Here is a 24210-nt window from a genome sequence, read left to right on the forward strand (position 1 = left end):
GCATTATTATTGTTCAAACTTGAGTCTTGAGTCTACAGATGTCTGATACATTTAAGAACTTTAGAATCTATGCCCAGCTTAACCAGTCCAATGAACTATTTCAGGAAACGGGAAAATGTATTTTTTTCCCGTATCAATGATTTTGAGAGTCTAAGGAGCAACTATTCAAGACTATGGCAAGGTTACCATGGAAACATTTTTCACCTTTTTCTCATGCTATTTTGGTAGGACCTTCCAGGTAATTTGGGTGCAGCATGCCTCATTTGGCCACCAAAAAATGTAATAAAAAAAGCACTGGAAACAAAACAAAAACCCAGACGTAGGCTGGGACCAAATCAAAACTTTTACAACCCGCTAATCACACTTAACAAAACTGTATTTAATAGCATTTTCTTTTTATGAATAGAAGAAATAAGATACTAACAAAAAAAAAGAAAACGCTATTAAATACAGTTTTTGTTAAGTGCGATTAGCGTGTTGTCAAAGTTTTTATTTGTTCCGGGCCATAGCGTTACACAAACTGTAGGTAGTCACTCAAGCCTGGTGTTGTCAGTAGCCCACAGCAATAATACAGCTATGCTAATTTTATACATTTTGGGTACAAACGTGACTTTTTTTTTTCCTTTTTTAGGTACCCATGATAGATGCTACTTAAGGCTAGTGTACACTAAATTGACTGTAGCAACTGCTACTTACTCATTAAAGTAGTACAGTTTTCATTAAAGTAGTACAGAATTGTTTTAGACACACAATTCCTACAGCGTAAGGAATGTGCATGGAAACCCCAAATTCTCTCTCCACTGTCATGACATAAGTCATGACAGTGGAGAGAGAATTTGGGGTTTCTAAACTGTGTGGAAACCTGGCCTATGATATGTGTTTGACCTTGTGCATTAGCTATCTGCAGTTTGACATCAACAGAAAGCTGCTGCTGTTTTGAAATGCAGAGGAATCCCAGCGTGTGTTGAGAGGTAGTGCTTTACTGTTCTTCCAGCTGGGGTTCTCAGCAGCACAAATGTGCAAAACTAAATACATTTAGGGTCAGTCAACAGAAGTGAAACAAAAAGCAGTTTTGAAGATGTGATGATTGGAGAGATTCATATGATTATCTGTCTACTGGGGTAAGCATTTGTGTTTATTTTCACTGCCCTTTCATTTCACGTTTTTATTTGTTTATTGAAATACATTACAATAAAAATGCCTGGGGTGGACGAAGACAACTTTACGATGGGGCTGCTTCTTATTGTAATAGTCAATTTAATTATGCAATCATATACTTTCCCAAATCATGAACAGCCTTCATAGAACATGCTCCTTTTATTATTATTATTTATTTCTTAGCAGATGCCCTTATCCAGGGTGACTTACAATTGTTATAAGATATCACATTATTTTTACATACAATTACCCATTTATACAGTTCGGTTTTTACTGGAGCAATCTAGGTAAAGTACCTTGCTCAAGGGTACAGCAGCATTGTCCCCCCACCTGGGATTGAACCCACGACCCTCAGATCAAGAGTCCAGAGCTCTAACCACTACTCCACACTGCTGCCCAAATACAGTAATACTTTTAAATACAGTATAGATAATGTAATGTATTGAGATAATGTAATGTAAAGTAATTTTTTTCTAAAACCACACAAATTGAAGTTACCATCTCTCAATATTTACTCTGTTACTTCCATATTAACTGTTCATTGGATATTCTCTATTATTCTTTAGGATAGTGAAGCTCCAGAGATACAAAGAGTAGAAAATGGCCCAAGACAGAACTGGTTTCAGGAGATTGTTTGTCTTTGTTACAAAGACAATGTAGTTAAAGGTTTGTCTACCTTTGAGGAACCTCATCATTTATTGAGCACTCCATCAGCAGAAATCATGAAGGACAAAAAATACTTAATTTAATAGTCATAATCAAGGACCTAAGACATTTGTGCCAACTGTTCACTTGTAATCAGCTTGATTGTTAATGCAGTGAAGTATATTGGATGCAATCTTCAATGGCTTTTTATTTACACTTTTTATAACCATTTTAGGCTGACTAAATGTCAGGTGTGAGCAGTTTATTTATTCCTGGCCACCAATTTGCTTGAACTTGAGGGAATGCTGACCACGCTTTTCTTTGCCATGTGTTCATATATCAAGGTGGATTATTATCAAGGTGGATTATTATTTTATTGGTATAGTTCATGTCATTGTGCGCTGTATATGTGTTTCATGGTGCTCTTGAAATGTGCTAAAGCCTTTACAGTTGTGTAGTCTATTTTAAGAAGATGGCAATAGCATGTTACATGCTTTGAAGGTGTTTACAATTTAAATGTGAAAATGAGCTTTATCGCTGAATATTAAATCATGATTTTACCTTTTCAGACAGCACTGTTTAATGATGTATACTACGTTAGGTATTCAGTCCTCACTTAACTGTCCCCCTCTAACAGCAAAACGCTGTGGTGATATACAAGGATACCTGGTTGCTTTTTTAATGGTCAGTGCAAATGTTGACGTTACTCCATCCAGTCACAGAAAGTCAACAGTAGATGTTTTACATTGAACTGCAGTCCTTTCCCACTCCAAGTATCTTGCCTTTTCTTATTAGTCACTGCGTTGTTCTGCTTAACATTTAGTATATCTTTATATTCATTATAACGTTAAATTACCTTTCTAATTTCTATGTTACCCAAGTTTGGATTACTTCTTTTGGCACTTGCTATATACATTATTTTATTTCAGTTCACACATTCAAAGTTCGCCAGTGCCATGCTCCCAGAAGCTGTGTCACGACTGGCTAGCAACAGCTGCAGAAGCTGCTATGTACAGTCATTGCAGCAGAACATATGCAGGGATCTTAACATCAGCTAAAAACAAGGCAATAAAATTGGCAACATTTTCAAACAGAATACGATTACTGTAGAATGTTGCTATTACAGGCATTGCATAATTAATTAGGTTCCTTATGTTTAATATGCAAATGACATAACGTGTTAAGCGTCAGCATTAGAAAAATAAAATAAAGACGCGTTTGCTTCTACTAGTAGCTAATGTATAAGGTTTTTTTTGTGTGTACTCGAATATATAATATGCTATTCGAATTTTTTTTTTTTTCATGTAATTGTGTATTTGACTACACTGACCCATCCCTAATTAGGAACAGCTTGGTTGCGGGTTTGCTTGTGAAAAAATGAGTATCATTTGTACACATACATTTTCAAATCTTGAATACAGTCTTTTCATTTTCCGACAAGCACACAAATGTGTGCATGTTTAATGGCTGAAGTAACATATATTGAAAGGCTTTGTTTAGCCACTTTCTTTTGAGATGTGGGCTCTCTTTGGTTACCATACACAGTTAGAAACATACTGAAAATAAAAACCATCAAGAAAAAATATGTAAATATATTGGGCCAGATAAAATTGCATCCGTGCCAGTAAAAACACTAGCTCAGTGGCCCAAGGGGCCAGTAGTTAAAAATCTAAACGTAGAGCCCTGGAATGGGTAAAGGACCCCAGATACAGCCCCTGGCTGTACAACACTAACCATGGTATGTTTACAACCTTTAAAAAATAAACAATAGTTTGATTGATTTGTAACTGTAAAGGAAATGCTTTGTGTAACTAACGATTATATAATGTGAATAGCGTAAACTACCAATGAAGAAGTATAATGCTGTTAATAATCCATATGGGAGAGTATTTTCACTTATTTTGACACTTCCTCCAATGATCAATTTTCATTTTGCTCGCAATAATATTATTATTATTATTATTATTATTATTATTATTATTATTATTATTATTATTATTATTTATTTCTTAGCAGACGCCCTTATCCAGGGCGACTTACAGTCGTAAACAAAAATACATTTCGAGAATGTAAGACAAATCAAACTTGTTAAATATCAAAGATGTGAGTGTTTGTTAGAAACACAGGCTGGAGGTTTACTGACTTCCAGTTTCCGAATATGATTATCAGAAGGCCATGGCTGTTTTTTTTCTCCAGGCCAAACTGCACAGATGACACCTGCACAGATGACACCTGCACCTGGGCCTATGTGATTTTCTAGGGGAAACACTAACACTTTTTCAGATTGTACCTACTAATTTCTGCTGCTAAAACAAGTCTTCAGTGTTAATTATTCTTAACAGATGACTTGTATCCCTTTTAACTTGACTGAAATTGGGTTAAAAATCAGGTTCTAATATAAAATGTTCTTTCTTGACATTTGTATTGTGTGATATATTTTATTAGACAAAATAAATTAGTCATACAAAATGTCAGGTCCTCACATGAGGTAATTTAACATATAAGTGGGAAGATACCAATTTCAAACAATGAACAGTAGCTGCAGGTCCACATGTATGGTACTGTGCCACCTAAGGGTTTAAACACAATTTTGCTTCTTAAGTTTTCCTTGTTGTACAAAATTTAAATGTATCCTCATGGATACTTAGTTTTCTGAATACAGATACATATATTTGTGAACATAATATCTTTTCTTCCCAAATGTAATTCTTTCAATCATCCCAGAATCTCAGTTTGCTGTGTTGTTTTTTCCTATTTTAGAGTAGAATGAGAACAGTAGTTGTTTAAATCTGGCAACAGAATCCTAAATACCTTTACTGATCTATTGTTCTCAGTTATATGAAGTATATTATTCTGAAACTAAGATCATAATATACAAATACATACATATATTAGAATGAGTATTAACCTTTTGGTTTATTTAGTGTGCAGAACATGTTTGCCACAACATATACGTGTAATAAAGGAAACAAAATCCAGTATAATAAAGCAAGACTAAATCTCATGCATGAACTTTAAGTAGGATTTAAAATGTCAAAACATATAATTCATAATTATTTTAATATTCAGTTCTATACAGGGCAGAATGCAATATCACATAACAAGTCCAGCATTGTCTCTCCTGTTTCTTCATGCATGTCCAAGATTACACTGTGAAAGATTGGTAATACCTACTCTTTCAGGTGATGGAATTTTCTTCTCTTTCTTTTCCAACAGAAACAAAATGGTCAGTTGTTCTCACCTGCTGTAAAGCCCCCCCGAAAATAAAATCACTTGCAGATTATTCCTGTCTTTCCATGATGTAAATGAAGCTTGACATTTCCCCTAATGGGCAGTTAAACCATGGACCTTAAAAGAACTCTTTGGACTGGCCTCCTAATTTGGATTTAGCACTGCCGGCGCTGAGCTGTGAAAGGATTATCGTTACAAAAGGTAGAGGGAAATTTCCAAGCAAGTTTCCTACCATGAGAATTACGACCACATCCTGCCTCTGCCCTGTCTTGGTCTGCCTCTGCTTTGTTCAGAGGTGCTATGGGACATCTCATCATAGTTCAATGAAAGTGACTAAAAATCAAACCAAGCACATAGAAGGGGAGACTGAGGTGCACCATCGGCCAAAGCGTGGATGGGTCTGGAACCAGTTCTTTGTTTTAGAAGAACACATAGGACCGGAGCATCAGTATGTAGGAAAGGTAATGCTTTCATGTTTACTTAACTCATGTTAAATGGTAATAATTGACATAATTGTATGTGCAGCCACAGAGATGTACTGCTGTTGTTAGAATTGTGATACATTGCCTAGGTTTTTTTATTTTTATTTTATTATTTATTTTTTATAAATGTTTTTGGAAAAATTCAGTAGTTTTGTACATGGTCTAGATAGTGTTACCTAATTTGTATTCTTTCTGAATAGTACATCCCAATAATTAGTCAAATCCAAATCCCAGCACACAAGAGTCACCAGTGGACCACCTATGGGGAAGCAACCACTTGTAGTACAAGAGTGGTTTGAATCCTGTTCGTGCCAAGTTACTGTTCTTGACAGCCCACAGGGAGTGCAGCATTAGCCTTATATACATAGATGAAACTACCTTCCTGTGTAAAGACCCTTTTTTAATTGTATAATGGCCATTCACTGAATAATTATTTCCAGTGGATAAGTACTATATCACATTTAATGACAAGAAAATGGGAGCAGTGAAGTAGAAAGTTTAATATATAATTCCAGTATCATGTTAAAAGGGGTAACATTGTTACAGTGATTGAGTTCTCTAAGCAGAATTATGTGTAATGATAGTAGTAACACATATAATTACGCATAATTCCATTCTTATCATTTGACATAAAGTGCAATGAGACAGAATGAATGAGCAAAGAAAATAATGGGTGAGAGGGGTAAATATTCCAATATAAAATGTACTTTCTGTGGTTTTTAGTCTGATTCAATCAGTATATGCAACATATAGTTTTGTAAAAGCAGTTCAACTCTAATGATTACATTAGTACATAATTAAATTAATTCTTCAGAAAAAATAGAATAAATAAGAGCACCAATATGAACATAACACCAATTTTCTTAATGATCCTTCACATGTTTTTTTTTTCTTCATTTTGTAACATTACCAGTACTCTGTTTTTGTGTTCCTGTCATATAACGTTTTGTTTTAATTCCTTTTCAAGAGGTGTCAAGTGATTTGTTTTTATCCTTTTTTTCATTTTGGAACACCCACATTTGAAAGTCATAGGTGCCTTGCATTTTTTTATAATATTTACCCTCACACCATTACGAGACAGGAAAAAAATATGTACACATCTGGTTCTAATGCTTAGTTTGTGTTTGGGTTGTTATAATATTATTATTATTGTCTTCTATAGATTTCTACAAAATACTCTAAATCTGTAGAAACATCTATAGAAAAACAACAAGTCTGTACTGCAGTTTTTTTTTTTCTTCTATAGAACATTATAGATATTTCATATACAAATATCTAGGATTTGTTCACAGGATATCAGAAACACTTAATAAAATCAAAACAGAGCTACCCTGTGGTGGTTTAATCCAATATGAATAGGTCTGATGTTGTGGAAAACAAATTAAAAGATGAAAGGACATTGCTTCAAACAGTTTGGAGAGCCAAGTCTGCTGCTTGTTAAGTAGACTAACATAGTCTTACTCTGCTGGGCACAGTGTATTTACTGAACCCTGTTGTAAGAGAGACATTGCCCTGTGCTTTTCTGTAGTGACAACTTGACCCTTCCCTCCCAACTGTCATGATGCAACACTACAAGGCAGTATTAGTTATAATAAGAAGCTACTTATTATTAAAATATAAGCTACTATTGTATTATATATGTTATTTTAAGGAAAAGCAGTAGTATCTTGTTCTGTAAGAAGACAGGGCTTTTATCTTAACACAATATAGATATTTTGAGTTGCTTTTGCTATATTTAGTTAACTAATATATATATATATATATATATATATATATATATATATATATATATATATATATATATATATATATGCATCAGACAAATGAGATGTGTTATTTGTGGGGGGATTTCTTCATTTTCACTGTTGAGCCTTTAATTTGCTTTGCAAGCAGTGGCTTTTTTTTTGGTGTCTATACTTTTTCCATAAGTTGTGTGCACTGTTTAAGGGCAACACATTGTATTTTGCCAAGCGCTTTTATTTTCTTCAGACATACATCAAGTATCACTTTCCAAAATTGGTATTTGGAAAATGTATGTATTTGTGCATTTTTAAAGTTGGAGATGCAATAAGCAGCCATTGAGTTGTCGTCTTGACTGTTGTATATAAGAAAACACCATAATAACCCCCCAAATAACTAGTAAATAATAAATTAAAAACATGTGCACATCAAAAATGCAATAAAGTCACCCAAGGCATCACATACCCATGCTACATGTATACACAGGTTTGTACCTGTGGTACCTGAGTAAATCTCAAGTGCTCCCAATCTATCCATTTCCTTACACACAAAAATCTGCTACCTTGTCTGAACAAACAATACACATCTATGGAGTGCAATACTGATAGTGAACAGTAAGTATGCACTAGTGCCATTCCTAGCTTTTTGTTAAAAAGCCCTGTAGTAAAATGAATTCCCCCTGCTTATTTATGTAGTTGCATAATTAGTTAGTCCAAGAAAAAACTATCAGGCAGTGTACTTTACTAATGTTCACACTACAGGTCTATATATATATATATATATATATATATATATATATATATATATATATATATATATATAGTGACATAGTTAGTCCTTCTTTGTGTACTTTGGTCACAAGTATGAGCGGGGACAACACAATAGACACAACAAGTGCAAGTTTATTTTAAACAGGATGTTTCCGGTGTGTTTATTATCAAGGGTTAGTCCGATAATCATTGTTATTATTATTATTTATTTCTTAGTAGACGCCCTTATCCAGGGCGACTTACAATCATAAGCAAATACATTTCAGGTAAATTGTAATGTCAATCCAAAGTTCGCATACAATCAGGTAGTCATCCAAAATAGGGTCAAAACAGCCAACAGGGTTATCCGAACAGTCCAGGGTCATACACAATAATGCAATCCAGAAATAAAAAAGAATACGACCAACCCTCTCAAACCACAGCACCAAACTCCCCTCTCTCTGTGGTGCCGTCAGTTTGCTCCTTTTGTAGGGCTGGTCATCACCTTTGATGAGCTGCAGGTGTGCTGACATACCTTAATTACCTGATAAGGATCCTGGATAGTGTAGTTTGTGGCGGGCGACCATTTTGTGAACTGTAGTCCTATTGGGACCTCCATTTTGTGAAAAAAACAAAGTCCTAACAAAATCTCTGTCCTCACATATCTCCCATTCAGGACCATGCCCTTAGGTTTATCACTATATATATATAATCAACCAGCAGGTTTAATTAGTCCCCTCCTCTTCTAATCTAGGTCTGAGTACTCCTTTTATCATAACCTTATCCTCCATAAAAAGCCTGTTTTTAAATGGCATCCAACAAATTCAGCAATGACTTAAAGTGTTTGTCAGTATGAGTTAAATCCCATCACACAGAAATAACTAAAACATAGTAACACTGACAAGGGGGTTGATAACAGCTTCTTGCAAGTGAAGGTGGAATGTAAAAGCTGTTTATAACTTGGGAATCTCTTTCAAGAAAAATATAGCGTAGATAAATGCTCAAGGGAAAGCTTAACCCTTTGCGGTCCATTGTCGGACCTGGTCCGACATTGCAATTATTCCTATCCGGTCCATTGTCGGACCCTGTCCGACATCATCAAAAAAACGCAAAAAACAGGTTTCTGTTTTTTTTCTCCGGAAAAAGCCGAGAAAACCATTCAATGGCCGAGTGGGAGCGACAGGAGCCGAGACAAGCCGATAAACAAAATAAAAATAAAAAAGGCGTATCTCATGATTAGTCACCTGCCCCTGGCATCCCATATGGGCGGTCATAAGGAAACAAGCTGGCTGATACTGCATCAGCGCACAGAGACTATCACGGACATTTGCAGAGCTTTTTTGAGATGTTATAGTAATAAAATAATGACTTGGATTGCATTATTGAGGAGTTTGGTGATAAAACGAGTGATCAGGAGATGATTGATATTATTATTATTTATTTCTTAGCATATGTGAAAGCGATAGCGAACGAAAGGGTGGGGCGGGGCTGGAGATGCCTAATGAGTGCTTTGTTGATATGCAGGGCCTTTTAAACCTGTTTGACTGTGAAAAAAAAATACTTTTAAACAGCGCGTCTTAAAATGCTTGACAGATGTCTCAGTGGATACCTCTTTGACTCTGGACTTCTGAAAATATTGACAACTGCCCATATGTATAATATCACATAATGTAATATGATCTTATTTTATAACTAATCCCCACATATAGTATAATACAATTTTAGTTTACTCCTTTTTTAAACGATTTACCTGCTAAAATGCTACATCACGTGCTGCTATGTCCTGGATTTTTTAAAAGCATCCCAAGGAGCTTGTACAATGTTATCTTGAAGTGGATCATTTTTATGTGGAATCTAATAATTGGTGGAATGTGACAAATGACAAAATCAAATAAATGCTTCCTTTCATGCTAATCTAAATTGAATTTATGCTATTTTCATGATAAACAATTTGGGGAATATGTATTTAACATTGTGACTATAAAAGAAAACTTGTCTTCTTGTGGGATTGTTTCTGCCCATTAATATTTGTTCTAGTTCATTTCACAGACCTTTTACATTTTGGCAATTTCCTTCTTACTGTTGCCATAGCTAACTTTCCCCACTGGAATCCAGATGCAAGTTCTTGCTATAATCACGTACAGCAGCTTTAATTTGTAATGATGCAGGCCAGTGTAGCAAAACTAATCTGGATTTAGTTGGATTATCCTGTTTACATTAATGTTTGACCCTCCCCGCGAGTGCTAAATGACTATGTTTCTGCTTTACATCTTTTTCTGCACAGCTTTGTTCCAGTTTGGTACCAAGGCGATTATAAATTAGCCTCAAATGCCTGCATGCTATGTCCCAAACATCTTTCATCTTGTTTTCTGTTCAAAAGAAATGCTAGGCTTTCTTTTTCATCCAACTCAATATCTTGTTTCTGTAATGCATTCCAGTGATTTCAAGATAACCATTGATGGGGCTACTTGACAAGATCATATGTAGTTTTTATTATTTCCTTTTTTAATATCATCTTTTAAAAATACATTTCCACATCACAAAATACTGTGTGGTCATCGCTTATAAAAAATTAGCTACCCCTCCTGCAACAAAAGTGTGATCATGCTTCTGTTAGAGTTTAAAGTGGTACTCTTTAGGGTTTACAACAAACGCACAACTTACAATTGCTGTCTCTTGTGCTATATATGTATTAATGAAATATCTTTTTCAAAATAATAACAATTGTTTTGTTATTTTTATTCATATATAAAATCAACTGAAGAATCAAACCGAACAAATTAATTATCATATCTTCGATGTGAAACGGCAGAAGGCAAAGAGACACTATGAAAACTTCCAACATTTGTATCCAAATAAAACGCACTTACTAACCTACATTGCTAATGCAGTTTTTTTGTTCCTACAGGATACATAGCATGTAAAGAAGGTATAGTGTACAATAAGTATCAGTGTGGAATATGTTTCAGTCGATATATATCTGTGCATTTGGCAGTTTTGCTTCTTCGAATTTGACATTGTGGTGTAATGGCGGGTGGTCAAGGCTGGTCAACGGCAGGAATAGCAAACGCAGACTCAGATACTGCAGTTTAAAGCACGTTTAATAATTCACAAATAATCACAAAAATCAAACTATTCAAAATAAACAAAACCCCAGAACAGCCAAGGTATGGCTATCCTGGTGTTTTCCTTCTCTCACACTCTCACACACTCTCCACTCCACATCCTACACACTCTCTCAAACACACATTTCTCCCTTCCTTGTATATCATGTGGCCAGGGGTGATTGTTTGTCTTTCAGTTAACTAGGTGGCTGTGCAAATGATGGCCATCTTGGTTGCAGGCTGTCCCTTCACCAAGATGGCCACCAGCCACCAAACCTTCACCCACACACACGTGCACCCATGTGCAGAGCGTATGATCTGTCATAGACACATACACTGTTTTAAGAAAGAAAAAAATAAATGTGAAGTACAGTCAGCACCGCTTTATCGGGACGCCTCGGGAGAAGTAAAAATATCTCTAATAAGTGGCTGTCCTAAGTAAATCAGAGGCATTTGAGACAACCTTAGTCCCAATCAGTGGCTGTCCCAATCAACTGACATAAATAGCAATGGGAAGAACTGTCTCCTAGAGTTGTATCCCATTTAAACAGAAATCCCGATTATCAGTATCCCAATCAGTATTACGCAGGCCGACTCTATTACAGTTCCCCAAATGTGAAGAAATGTGTGTGCAATGGTGTCGGAAGGCCTGCTTTTGTTAAAATAATAATAATAATAATAATAATAATAATAATAATAACTAAACATTCAGAATGTTCTATAACGTATTTGTTCAATGTAAAGACAACCTCCTCGACCACTTCAACGTAGCAATTTGCACCATCCCCCTGAGCAGGCTTTTTTTTTGTTACCCTCTTGCTCACCCCACTACAGGGTGTTGACGTGCCAGCCCGTACTATCCCTTCCAGGGGAAGTCTGTCCCTCGCCGAGCATGTTTGCTCCTTCATGCGCATAGACACCTCTTCAATAGCCGTCGTGGGTAACTCTGTAACCAGGGGGTTCCTACAGTAGCGTATAAGCTCTCTCATCTCCATGGACCAGACCTCACTTCTTCTCCTTCATCAATGCAGCAAGCTGAGGGTCCTGGTTAGACAAGGCAAACTTCTCCAATGCATTCAAGGTATACCTATCCACCATTCACGCCACCTCTCTTCAGTGTCTGCTGGAGGGGCTAATATTTCATTGCCACCCAGGGTCAATTATTTTTTGGTACCCAGCTCGCTTTCGGCTGTCACAGCAGCCCAAGAGTCTGGCTCTCTGAAACTGCTGGATCCTTCTCAGCCACCGTTGTGCTGCTTCTCCTCAACTTTCTCCTCATCTCATCTCCCATCAGCTCTGGACACTCTTCTTTGCAGTTGATCCTCCCCTCTCCAAGGAGAAAACCACCAGCCTAGCTCTCTCCCTGAGCGGTGAGATTAGTCTTTAATTCCCCATCAGAGTAAAAAATAAGACAAAAGCACTTTCCTTCCGTTCTAATCTCAGAGGTGTTTCCTCATTGCTCCTGTCCCATGAATTTATTTTATTAACATTTTTGGGAAGGGGGATGGGACTATTACTAAGAATCACAGTACAAATTTTGCTTGGCTACAACGATCGCTGTTGAAGTACACAGCCTTGGCTTATTCAACTCCTTGCATCTGCTCAGGACTGCTCGGCCACTTCATACTTTTTTTCATTGATCTGAACAGGACTGAATTGTAAGGTAGGACAACTGAACCATTGTCTGTGTATGTAGGAGGACCTTGCATCTCAATCTATGTATTACTTACTGTATACATTGCTTCACTGATATGTGCGATATTGTACAGCTGATTTACATTTTGTTTTCCTATAAAAATAAGAAACACACTTTATTAGAAACATAATTACACATGTCTTTTGAATTATTTGTTGAATTTACTACTATATTGAACTATAGTGGCTCTCAAAAGTATTCACCCCCCTTGGACTTTTCCACATTTTATTGTGTTACAACATGGAATCAAAATGGATTTAATTAGAAGTTTTTGCCACTGATCAACACAAAAAAGTCCATAATGTCAAAGTGAAAAATAAAATCTACAAATTGTTCTAAATTAATTACAAATACAAAACAGAGAATAATTGATTGCATAAGTATTCACCCCCTTGAGTCAATATTTGGTAGAGGCACCTTTGGCAGCAATTACAGCCATGAGTCTATTTTGATAAGTCTCTACCAGCTTTGCAAATCTGGACACTGCAATTTTTGCCCATTCTTTGCAAAATTGCTCAAGCTCCGTCAAGTTGGATGGAGACCTTTGGTGAACAGCAAATTTCAACTCTTTCCACATATTCTCAATTGGATTGAGGTCCGGGCTTTGACTGGGCCACTCCAGGACATTGATCTTTTTGTTTTTATGCCACTCCAGTGTGGCTTTGGCTGTATGTTTGGGGTCATTGTCCTGCTGGAAGATTAATCTTCTTCCAAGTCCCAGGTCTCTTGCAGACTTCAGCAGGTTTTCCTCCAGGATTTCTCTGTACTTTGCTGCATCCATTTTGCCCTCTATCTTCACAAGCTTTCCAGGCCCTGACGCAGAGAAGCATCCCTATAGCATGATGCTGCCACCACCATGCTTCACAGTAGGGATGGTGTTCTCAGGATGATGTGTGGTGTTAGGCTTGCGCCAAACATAGCGCTTAGTGCTGAGGCCAAAAAGCTCTATTTTGGACCCATCAGACCATATAATCTTCTTCCACTTGGTCTCAGAGTCCCACATGCCTTCTGGTAAACTCTAGCCAAGATTTGATGTGAGTTTTTTTCAACAATGGCTTTCTTTTTGCCATTCTCCCAGGCCAGTTTTGTGAAGCACCCAGGCTATTCATGCCGTATGCACAATGTTTCCCAGCTCAGCCGTGGAAGACTGTAACTCTTTTAGAGTTGTCATAGGCCTCTTGGTGGCCTCCCTGACTAGTGCCCTTCTCGCCCGAATACTCAGTTTTTCAGGACGGCCTGTTCTAGACAGATTCACAGTTGTGCCATATTCTCTCCATTTCTTAATAATGGACTTTACTGTGCTCCGGGGGATATTCAATGCCTTGGAAATGTTCTTATATCCTACCCCTGATTGGTGCTTTTGAAGAACCTTATTCCGGATTTGCTTTGAATGTTCCTTTGTCTTCATGATGTAGTTTTTGTTAGGAAATGTAATAACCAACTGTGGGACCTCCCAGAGACAGGTGTATTTAACCTGAAATCATGTGAAACACCTTAATTGCACACAGGTGGACTCCATTCAACTAATTATGCGACTTCTAAAGACAATTGGTTGCACCAGAGCTTATTTAGATGTGTCATAGCAAAGGGGGTGAATACTTTTGCAATCAATTATTTTATGTTTTATATTTGTAATTAATTTAGAACAATTTGTAGATTTTATTTTTCACTTTGACATTATGGACATTTTTTGTGTTGATCAGTGGCAAAAACTCCTAATTAAATCAATTTTGATTCCATGTTGTAACACAATAAAATGTGGAAAAGTCCAAGGGGGGTGAATACTTTTGAGAGCCACTATATGTAATAATATACACATTAATGAAACCAGTCACCTCCCAAACATAATGATAACCTGGAAAATATAATGACATATTTAGGGTTACAAAAAAAACCCCTCAGTTTATAGTCAATTTGCATGGCTTTTTATCGTGAGTAGGCAATTTACTCACCCCTTTTAGCCATACCATGTTTTGGCTGCTCATTACCCATGGAATCATGGGGAATCATGGGGATTGTGTGTGGTATGTGCATGATACATCATATTCCATATTCCATAGGACTAACTAGAGTTTAATCAAATACATGAGGCTTTTTGTTTATTTTTTGTCAAATTGTTAGTGCTGTGTCCCTTACCTGAAGTGCAAATTGCCTGGTCTGCAAAATACTGTATGGGTGTGTCCCTCTATTGATGAAATACATCTCCCAATGTCACCACTGTGAATACGAGAGAATTAACTGTGAACACTAACATAAAAGGACATATTTTAATTTGACTTGTCATCTTCATATTCAGATTTAATAATGTAATATTCAAATGCTACAGAATCCCTTTAGTGTTTACAAGAGCTCAACTTTTCACCAGGAGAAAGAAAATGTTTTCCAAACATTGTTTTTAACCTTTTCATGCTCCCTGTGCTACAGTGTTGGTGCGCTGGTTTGAAATGAGCAGTGTACTGTGGAAACAGAAAAGCAACATTATTGCAGGAGGGAGAGTGATTTGGATGCACTACAATCCTTAGAAGATTTTTATTTTTCACCCGGCGAACACTCCTGGACCTATTAGAGGCCTATATAGTGAATGGATATTCATGGTTATGAAAATGTATGGAACTAATTTGTTAGCTACAGTTACTAACGATGTTAGTTAATGCAGCTCAATTTACGAGTGCATCAAGCTATTCTAAATTGTGTTTGTAGGAAACAAGATAACATTTTTATCACTTCTCCATTTTTATAAATATCAGTACAGCAAACCTTAAGAAAAATGCTATGACTCAGTTGTTTAGTTCTACATTGTGATGGCCACCTTTTCCCATTTACATAATTGAGCAGAGGGAATATGGCACCTATGTGCAGGATTATTTTTACTTCAGCAGTGTAATATTATTTTTTAGTAGATGGTGATAGAAATTAATATTACACCTAAACCAGATGGAAGGCATAATTTCATATACCATTACCAGGCCTAAAGCCTGTCAGACCTAATTACTGACCTATTTAATTTCTTGCAGCTGTATATAGAACCCATTAAGATTTTTAAAATTGTCCGGTCATTTTCCATTTCCACCAACCTTAAGGTCATGCTGATAGGTAACAGAAGCATGCCAGTAAGAGTCTTGTTTACAACTTTATTCCAAGGACATTCAGCACTACAGGCTTTGTCACCATATAAACACTTGTACATTTGGAGACTCAGAGCTTAAAGGAGTGATACATACATTTTTTAAATCTGTTTTCTTACAGTATTGGAAATATTATCACTATCCCTTTATCATTGTGCTGAAGAATTTTCATTAATTGTTTTGTAGTTTAGTTTATAATAAATAGCATTGTAGATTCACTAGGGTTTTTTAGGGTACAGCTTAGTCCTTTATTATACAGGGTTCTATTAAATGCATTTTTAAAGTAAATAACAGCTACTCTTATGTAATAGAAATATATAAAAAATCTGCATCATTATAAAAAAAAACTATAATGCGATGCAGGTAAGGCAATTGACTTTAAAGCTAAAGGCAATTTGTGGTTCCAAAAATGATGTTAATACTAAACAAGTCTTCTTCATTACACCTCAATGCAATGTTTTACAGTGACACTTTTGTATAGACGGTGCTATTTGCTACAACAATTTGACAGCCTACTTTGCCATTTACTACAGTTCTGCATTGCTTACTGCACTTTACTGCCATTAGTATAGCATTTTAGGTTTTTCTGATCTGAATGTTGGGTATTGCGGCATTGCCTTTAGACGTGTTGCTTGCTGTATTAAAAATACAAAGTGGGTCAAATATGCTGAAGAGACATATTGTCAATATATGTATTAATAATAATAGGAAGTTAGGAACTTTCATTTTCAAGTTTGGTAGCTAAACTACAAAGACTGCTACTCTGTTAAGAGCTGTATTTATTTATTTATTTATTTATTTTTCTTGGTAGTTACTGTGCTGGTGCTTTCATTAAAGGCTCTGGTATTTTCAATACAGGAACAGTTTTCTAAATAGAAGAGAGCAGCACCTAACTGACATTTTAAATTATAATTAAGGCTTCTGTTTTTCGGTTTTTACTAATTACATTTGAGCTATTTTTGAGTTTTATGTAGATACCACAAAATCTTTTTTTCCCTGTGGCTTTCACTTTTTATATATTGTATGAAATTATTTTTTTCGGTTACTTTCAAAAATTCTTTGGTGTATAGTGACGTGACAGTACTTGCACACATGTACCTTCTTTCCTTTGCTGTCTTCCACAACAAAATCCTTATGGTCACAAGCATATTATTCTGTTTTTTTGTGTGTTTAGGCATTTTCTTTTACATTTCGGCACAATTTGCAATTCTGTTTTAAATATCACAAGCTTGTACATTTTCCCTATTGAACTATAATATAGCTTTAAATCTCGCGAGCAAGAACAATGCACTGTTTCAAACTGTAATCTCATTTAAAATCTAATAATCACAGGGAAAGGGGTGAAGTCAATGTGAATTGAGTAATCATTTCCAGTGTTTTTCTGGTGTTTATTGGCTATACACCAATTTAATTATTTTTGTACCAGGGTGTTTTATCTTTTTTTCTCAGTTAAAATGAAAATCAGAAGCCGTAATTATATCCCAGAATCTGGAAATAGAATCGTTGAAGACACTTATACATAATTGTTATAACTTGAGAACAAATCAGTTCTATTTTATGACTGTCTACACGTGGAAGATCAAATACATTTCTCAATTTTCTTGACTTTGTCTCAGCAGTCTATTACTGTTTGCTATTTAATTCAGGCTCCTGTGACACTTGCTTTTCTGTTTAAATTGCTCTATAAATTGAGCGAGTGTCGGCTAAAATATTTTTACATGGGAAAGGTTTTGTGTGGTAGAATACAAAACAATGCATGTCAAGACATAATTTTAATATAGTTGTAAGATAGAGTAAGGGATGTCTCACAAAAAAAAAAAAATCATAATATTATAAAACTAAATTGAACATGTTATTTGAATCTCTTTTTTTTTGGTTTTATGGATGTTGTTTAATTCATTTTATTTTATTCTTTGCAGCTTCACTCGAATTCTGATAAAGGGGATGGATCAGTCAGATACATTCTTACTGGTGAAGGGGCTGGGACTATATTTCTCATTGATGAGACCACAGGAGACATCCATGCCACCAAAAGTCTGGATCGTGAAAAGAAGGCACACTATGTGTTGCATGCACAAGCCATTGACCGCTGGACAAACAAGCCCCTGGAACCGGAATCAGAGTTTATTATTAAAGTGCAAGACATCAATGACAATGCACCTAAATTCACTGATGGACCATTCGTTGCCAATGTACCGGAAATGTCTGACGTTGGTAAGGCGCATTAACTTTTTTTTTCATGTAGGTGTGTGTTTAAGATTAAGGGGCCATCTGTTCGATGTCTTGACTTTGTAAAGTCTGTTATCTACTCCGTTATTGAATCGTATTTTGTCATATACTTGTACTTGCTGGATAAGGGCGTCTGCTAAGAAATAAATAATAAATAATAATAATAATAATAAAGAATAGCTATTTTGTAGGGACACATAAACTCCTTGGATGTTGTATTATCCAAGCCATGCCTAATCATCTCAAGTTATAAGGATAATTGGATATCTTTAAAATACAGTGAGGATTTTAACCTGGTAAGGCTGACCTATATTGAGTTAAATATTCATTACATGGACATTTTTACAGAGTAGTAATGTTTGTTTGTTTTTTTAATTTTTCTTTAATTTTAATTTGTATTGCTATTTATTTTATATTACCATAAAGAGAATTATGTGTTTGTATTTCCCTTGCTGGGGTATGTGTCTATATATATATATATATATATATATATATATATATATATATATATATATATATATATATATAAAATCAGTGACTCAAAAGTAACTATTTATGTGTTTTCCCCTTATTAATAGTTGAGTTCCTCAGTAGCCTAGCAGCAGTAAATGCAGCTGTATTTAAAGTAGTTGTAATCATTGTACTAGTTGTAAATAGTCAAAGTAATACTGGTGCATGTTAAAATAATCTGTGTTAAAACAAAACACTTATTTTGATGCTGTATTAAACTTGCAAATATTCCTTTGATTATCAGAATATAGCACAGTCACATTCGCAGCCTTATCTTAACTCGGCGGTTCCCAACCCGTGCTCTCAGAGTAAATCTCTGGAGGCCCCTGGTTTCCCTAATTATTTTACATAAATCTTTACTCTCTTGCCATACACAACATGTAATACACAGTTTCAACAAGGAATCTCTGTACCTCCTAAATATATGTCCTATTTTGTCATGGATTATCTTGAGCAGGAGATACCTTTGGGACCTTCTAGGGTGTTTTTGTCAATGTTATAACCTTCCATGTGACATCAGAGAACTTGGCACAGTACTGACTGAAGAGTTGGACCAGATCCCCCAAGACTGACGCTTGATTAGAAGCTTGCCCACATTGATGTAGAGATTGAATCAATGCCAGAGGAGCCCACTTGACACATTGACATCCATATGGACCATTTTCAAACTATATGAAAAAATAATCTCCAGGGACCAAGCCTATAGACATGTTGATTTCCATGAGTGTCTTTCATTTGACACCTAATAAAATAGATGTATCTGCTAAGTTCACTGTGTAAACACTACTCTCTTGACATAGTCAGATCTTATCCTTGTTAATTCTTTTGAGAAGTCTATATATGTTATAGAATACCGGGGATAAGTACTGTATGAGTCCACCACTAAAAAGTCTTTTAACTGCCTATACTGTGAAGAAATTGTTTCTAATTGTAAAACTCTAAAAACTTTCCAAACATATGTAGCAATCTTGATGTTTGCATTTGTATCATTCACAACTCAAATTTGCATACCTCTAATGGATTATTGTTTTTCCCTATGGATTAGGTATTTGTTGAAAATCCTGTAGAAATGGGGATTACAACCAGTAGCCTGCTGATTATAATTGAACATTGAACATAATGCAGAAGAAACCACTAAAACAAAAGAACTGTGAATTGACCAGTGAAATAAGAGCTCAAATAATAGTTCTCCACAAAGAAAGCTGTAGTGAAGGGAATATGACAATAAGGGTTGGTTCATACTTCTGTTGCAGATGAATGCGATATGTCAGGCACAGATAGCTCTAAAGGCTCTAGACCATTTAGAGCTGGGATTTGAATTCTGTTGTCCTCCTTCAAGTTGTATAGGGATGTCCACTTTCGTTTATTGTCCTGGCCATTCAACCATTTAATTAGTTATGGCTGAGATATCCTCATGAGTAAAATCAACACAGCACTCCATAAACATTCACAGTATTGTGTTTATAACAAGTATATGGAAAATAATGTATGTTAAAACCTAAATTTAACAGATCATTATTTTGTTTACATCAGGTTGTATATCTGTTTAGCAAAGAGGCATAATTTGAAACAGTGTAATTTGCCCAGTTATTCAGTCATTGGATTTGAATTAATGCTAGAAAGATACATTCCAAAATGAGACAACGCTGTATCATTCAATAAGTTATTCAATGGTAGAGCTTTCAAAGCTTGTTAGATAATAAGCAATGTGTGCGTGTAAAAAATAACTAATCTCTGCACTTATTTAAAGAGTGGTGTTAATGAAGCCAACAGTCTAAGAACAGTTTCATGAATATGAAACTGAATTTTATTCATGACAACAAACTTTGAAAAAAAACATTATTTAAGTAGGTGACAGACTTTATTTATTCATTTCAGGAGTCAAAGCTTTGTGAATAAGGACCTAAATTAAAAAGTCTTACAGGTAAAAGTGTAGTAACTGTGTGAAAACAAGAAAGGTGTTTTTGCCGTGTGAATTCATAATACTCATAGATCTGTTATTGATTTTGGCAGAAACCTGTTATTACAATTTTCAACTGTGCATGTTGTTCTACAGCTTCACTATTAAGATGCTGTAAACACATTTTCCTATCAATCCAACTAGAAGTTCATAAGCCTTACAGCGTTGCACCAAATTATATTTGATGAATTGTAAGTTAATTCGTTTTGGACAATGCACGACAAACTAAAAGTTACTATATTCTAGTCTAATTATTTATTTTCTGTTTCATGGAAATCTAAAAAAAATATATAATGACTAGTGAGTATTCAGTTTTTATTTAGCTGAAGTCAAATCAGCAAAGTAAAAATAAAAAAGGCAAAAAAAAAAGCATCCAGTTGAGTGATGGTATGTTTATAGGATATTTAAAAAGAGTTAATTTTTTTTAATAAATACACCACTTCAATTTTTATTATTAGGTATAGTAGTATATGGTGTGCAGGGTCATCCTGGATATACTGGGGATTTCACAGCATGCTCCCCTGGGCAGGGAGGCAAAATTATCAGGGACTTTCTCCTCACCACACTGCACACAGAGGCTTGGCGTGGTGAGCTCAAAGAGGACTCCAAGGACCAGTAGTTCGCTGACATACGCTGTTAAGCAATTGGCTTAGTCATGGGATCAGAGGACTGAGTTGTTGTTGGAAATATCTGCCATGAGAGAATATAATTTGACATTGTAAAATGTGGTAAATATACTGGGGTATTCATTCGTTTAGCTTTTTTTCTGATAGTGGTGCACTGGGACTATATTTCAAGTTTCTTGTGAAGTGTTTTCAAGCAGGTTAGCTACCTGGATTAACAGCATGTTTTTAGGCAATCATTATGTAACTTTCCATACTATGGCACATAATATAAGTGGTACATTTTGGTAAATTGGTTTGGGAATTGTATGAGTAAATAAGTTGCCTTATCACTTAAATTTCTCTCCACCCAGCTGTAAGTCTTGACTGTTAAATTAAATCCTAGATACTGCCAACTTGCCCTGAGGAATTTCACTTGTATTTACCAATATGGTAAATAAATTCCAAAGTTCACCTTATGTCCGCCTTTCTCAAAATGTATTCCTTTTGTCATTAGCTGCTGTCTGATTCAATGTGTTCACTAAAATAAACACATTTTGGCTTTCAATGAAAAAGAGGGGGCAATTTACATTTTATCTGACAATGTACCCAGAGGCATTATTTTATTTACCTAAATACAAAACATGCGATGCTTCTTACAAGTCCTATACTATACTAGCAGTTTGTTTGTCTGCAATGTTTATCCCCTGCATTTATTTACATGCCTACAGTGTTGCCCACAAGTATTGACACCATTTTCAATTTAAAATGAATAATTATACCTTTTTGAAAACAAATTGGTATAAAGTTTCCTATCATGTCTTGCTATTTTTTTTAATGAATAAACCGTACTTTAAAAAAAAAAAGAATAATAACAATGTAAACTGAAACGATTTAGTATTTGTTTTTACTTTTTCAAATAATATGTGCTTAATAATTGAAAGCTCAGATTATTTACACAACAGTCTAATTGAAAACTACTTGTGTTGAATAATTTTCATATATGGTACAATTATATCCACATTTGGTAATAATATCAATGTGAATTTTAGCATATTTCATTGAAAAGGAGGGTGTTAATACTCTGGAGACCACTGTAGTGTATACTGTGTATTTAAATGTTCTGTTTTTTTGTTAACTTTACGTGAAAGCCTGATTAAAAGCTGCACAATTCTGAAAAGTTTGAATGGTGTTCATATTGTGCACATATCTTATTTTCATTAAACTACTTTCATGATAGTGATATTGTATCTATCATTGGCAGGGGTAGAAGTGTTACTTACATACCTTTGATTTTTTTTTTTTTTTTACTATGCAGGAACCTCTGTTCTTCAGGTGACAGCTACAGATGCAGACGACCCAACTTATGGAAACAGTGCCAGGGTTGTGTACAGTATTCTACAGGGACAGCCCTACTTTTCTGTTGATCCCAAAACTGGTTAGTAGCCTACATTTTCAAAAATTATTTGAAACTTGTGGGAGATCTTGGGGGTGTTGATATTGTCAAGGTAAATTCCTGGAATTGTGTTTTTTTTTTTTTTCTTTTACCGTTGGTTGCCATTTTGAGCCTTTGTGAAATTAATGATTGTGGTCAAAATGTAGTTTGGTCACAATAGATTTCTTTGAGCATGGTATTCTGCTTCTTAAAAAGGCTTTCAGCACGATAGGAACAGTACTATGAACTATAATTGGTATTCTCACTTGAAAGAGAACAAAAGGACACAGTGTGACTCAGCTATAAGATTGCTGTTCATTTCCTTCAAGAGCATTAAACATGCAACACAAGCAGGTGACACAGTGTGAGATTGTAGGCTTTAATCTCCCATAAAACCTTTTTAATGTAAATGCTAAAAAAGGATGTTTCAAAATGTTTCAGAAAATAGGGAAGGGAAATGAAGATAAAAAGAATTGTTACTGCCAGTGAAAGTACAAAAAAAATAAAAAAAATAAAAGCAGTATAAAAGTTAAACCTTTGTAATGTATTTATGTGAAAGGAACTTCACTAGTTAGTTGCAGGTTTCTAAATAACACTTCCAGGTTATACAGTACTTTATGCTTCTGCATGTATTGGGAATATTAATCTGGCTATGGTTTAAATAGATATAACAGATACGACTAAACAATGTTGTCCAGAATATACTTTTATGGTTGAAAATCCATTAGGCATACAATGAAGCTGGACACTGGTTGATGCAGTTCCCCACTTCTTATGTCACATGTCCCTTAACTTGTTTGTGGTCCTGCCAATTTATTACAAGTCAAATGTAGCACGTCTTTATCATAGTATGTTAGGATATTTGTTTTACATTTTACACATTTGTATTCCTGTTGAAACTGATTGTGTTACAGTATGTCTTTACCACTCACAGTCAGCAGTCTAATACAATATAGTTGTGGTTAATGGTGGCCAAGGAATATTTATCACCATTAATCCCTTTTATCATCCTTGCATCCTATTTTTGATACAATAATTTAACTGTGATAATGGAAAGGAATTATAATTTTTTTTGTATATATTGGTCACATTTTTGTGGTCACTCAGACCTGCCAGACTGCCAATATTTACATTTACAATTATTATTTATATTGACTTTTCAACTCTGTTTTGAAGAGTAGATATAGCTTATTTAATTGCTTAATTGATTCATTTCTAGTGCCAGTAAAAAAAAAGGACAGTCAGAGGGGATACCAATGATGCACAAGGTCAAGTAAAATGTATGCAAGATTTGTGCTTCACACAGCACGTAGAGAGCCCTCTAGTCTAAATGGCATAGCCTGTCATTAATTCTCTCTAAATGCTTGCCAGAAAATTACCTTGTGAAAGAATACTTGCAATAAACACATTACAATGAGGTAGTAATTGTGCAGGCATCATTCTAAATGGTTTGAGTTTAGTGACAAAGCACATAACACTTTTGCAGGTAATTTACAAATAATTCACAGACAAGTAGAAGGATAGACATGGGTGTTTAAAATGCC

At 35.2% G+C, this 24210-nt stretch overlaps 1 protein-coding gene across 3 annotated transcripts in view; it reads left to right on the top strand.

Annotated features, from left to right (window-relative positions):
* Positions 1–24210, top strand: part of LOC117400596 (cadherin-18-like) — a 244325-nt gene that overhangs the window by 148369 nt on the left and 71746 nt on the right. For all 3 annotated transcript variants that reach the window (XM_034000784.3, XM_034000786.3, XM_034000785.3), the window contains 3 exons: positions 5020–5495; positions 17850–18144; positions 22550–22669. In XM_034000784.3, coding sequence (XP_033856675.2) covers positions 5268–5495; positions 17850–18144; positions 22550–22669 — 643 coding nt within the window. In that variant the 5' untranslated portion in view covers positions 5020–5267. The remainder of the gene's footprint in view (positions 1–5019; positions 5496–17849; positions 18145–22549; positions 22670–24210) is intronic.

This window comes from Acipenser ruthenus, chromosome 4 (genome assembly GCF_902713425.1).
Source record: "Acipenser ruthenus chromosome 4, fAciRut3.2 maternal haplotype, whole genome shotgun sequence".
Lineage (NCBI taxonomy): Eukaryota > Metazoa > Chordata > Actinopteri > Acipenseriformes > Acipenseridae > Acipenser > Acipenser ruthenus.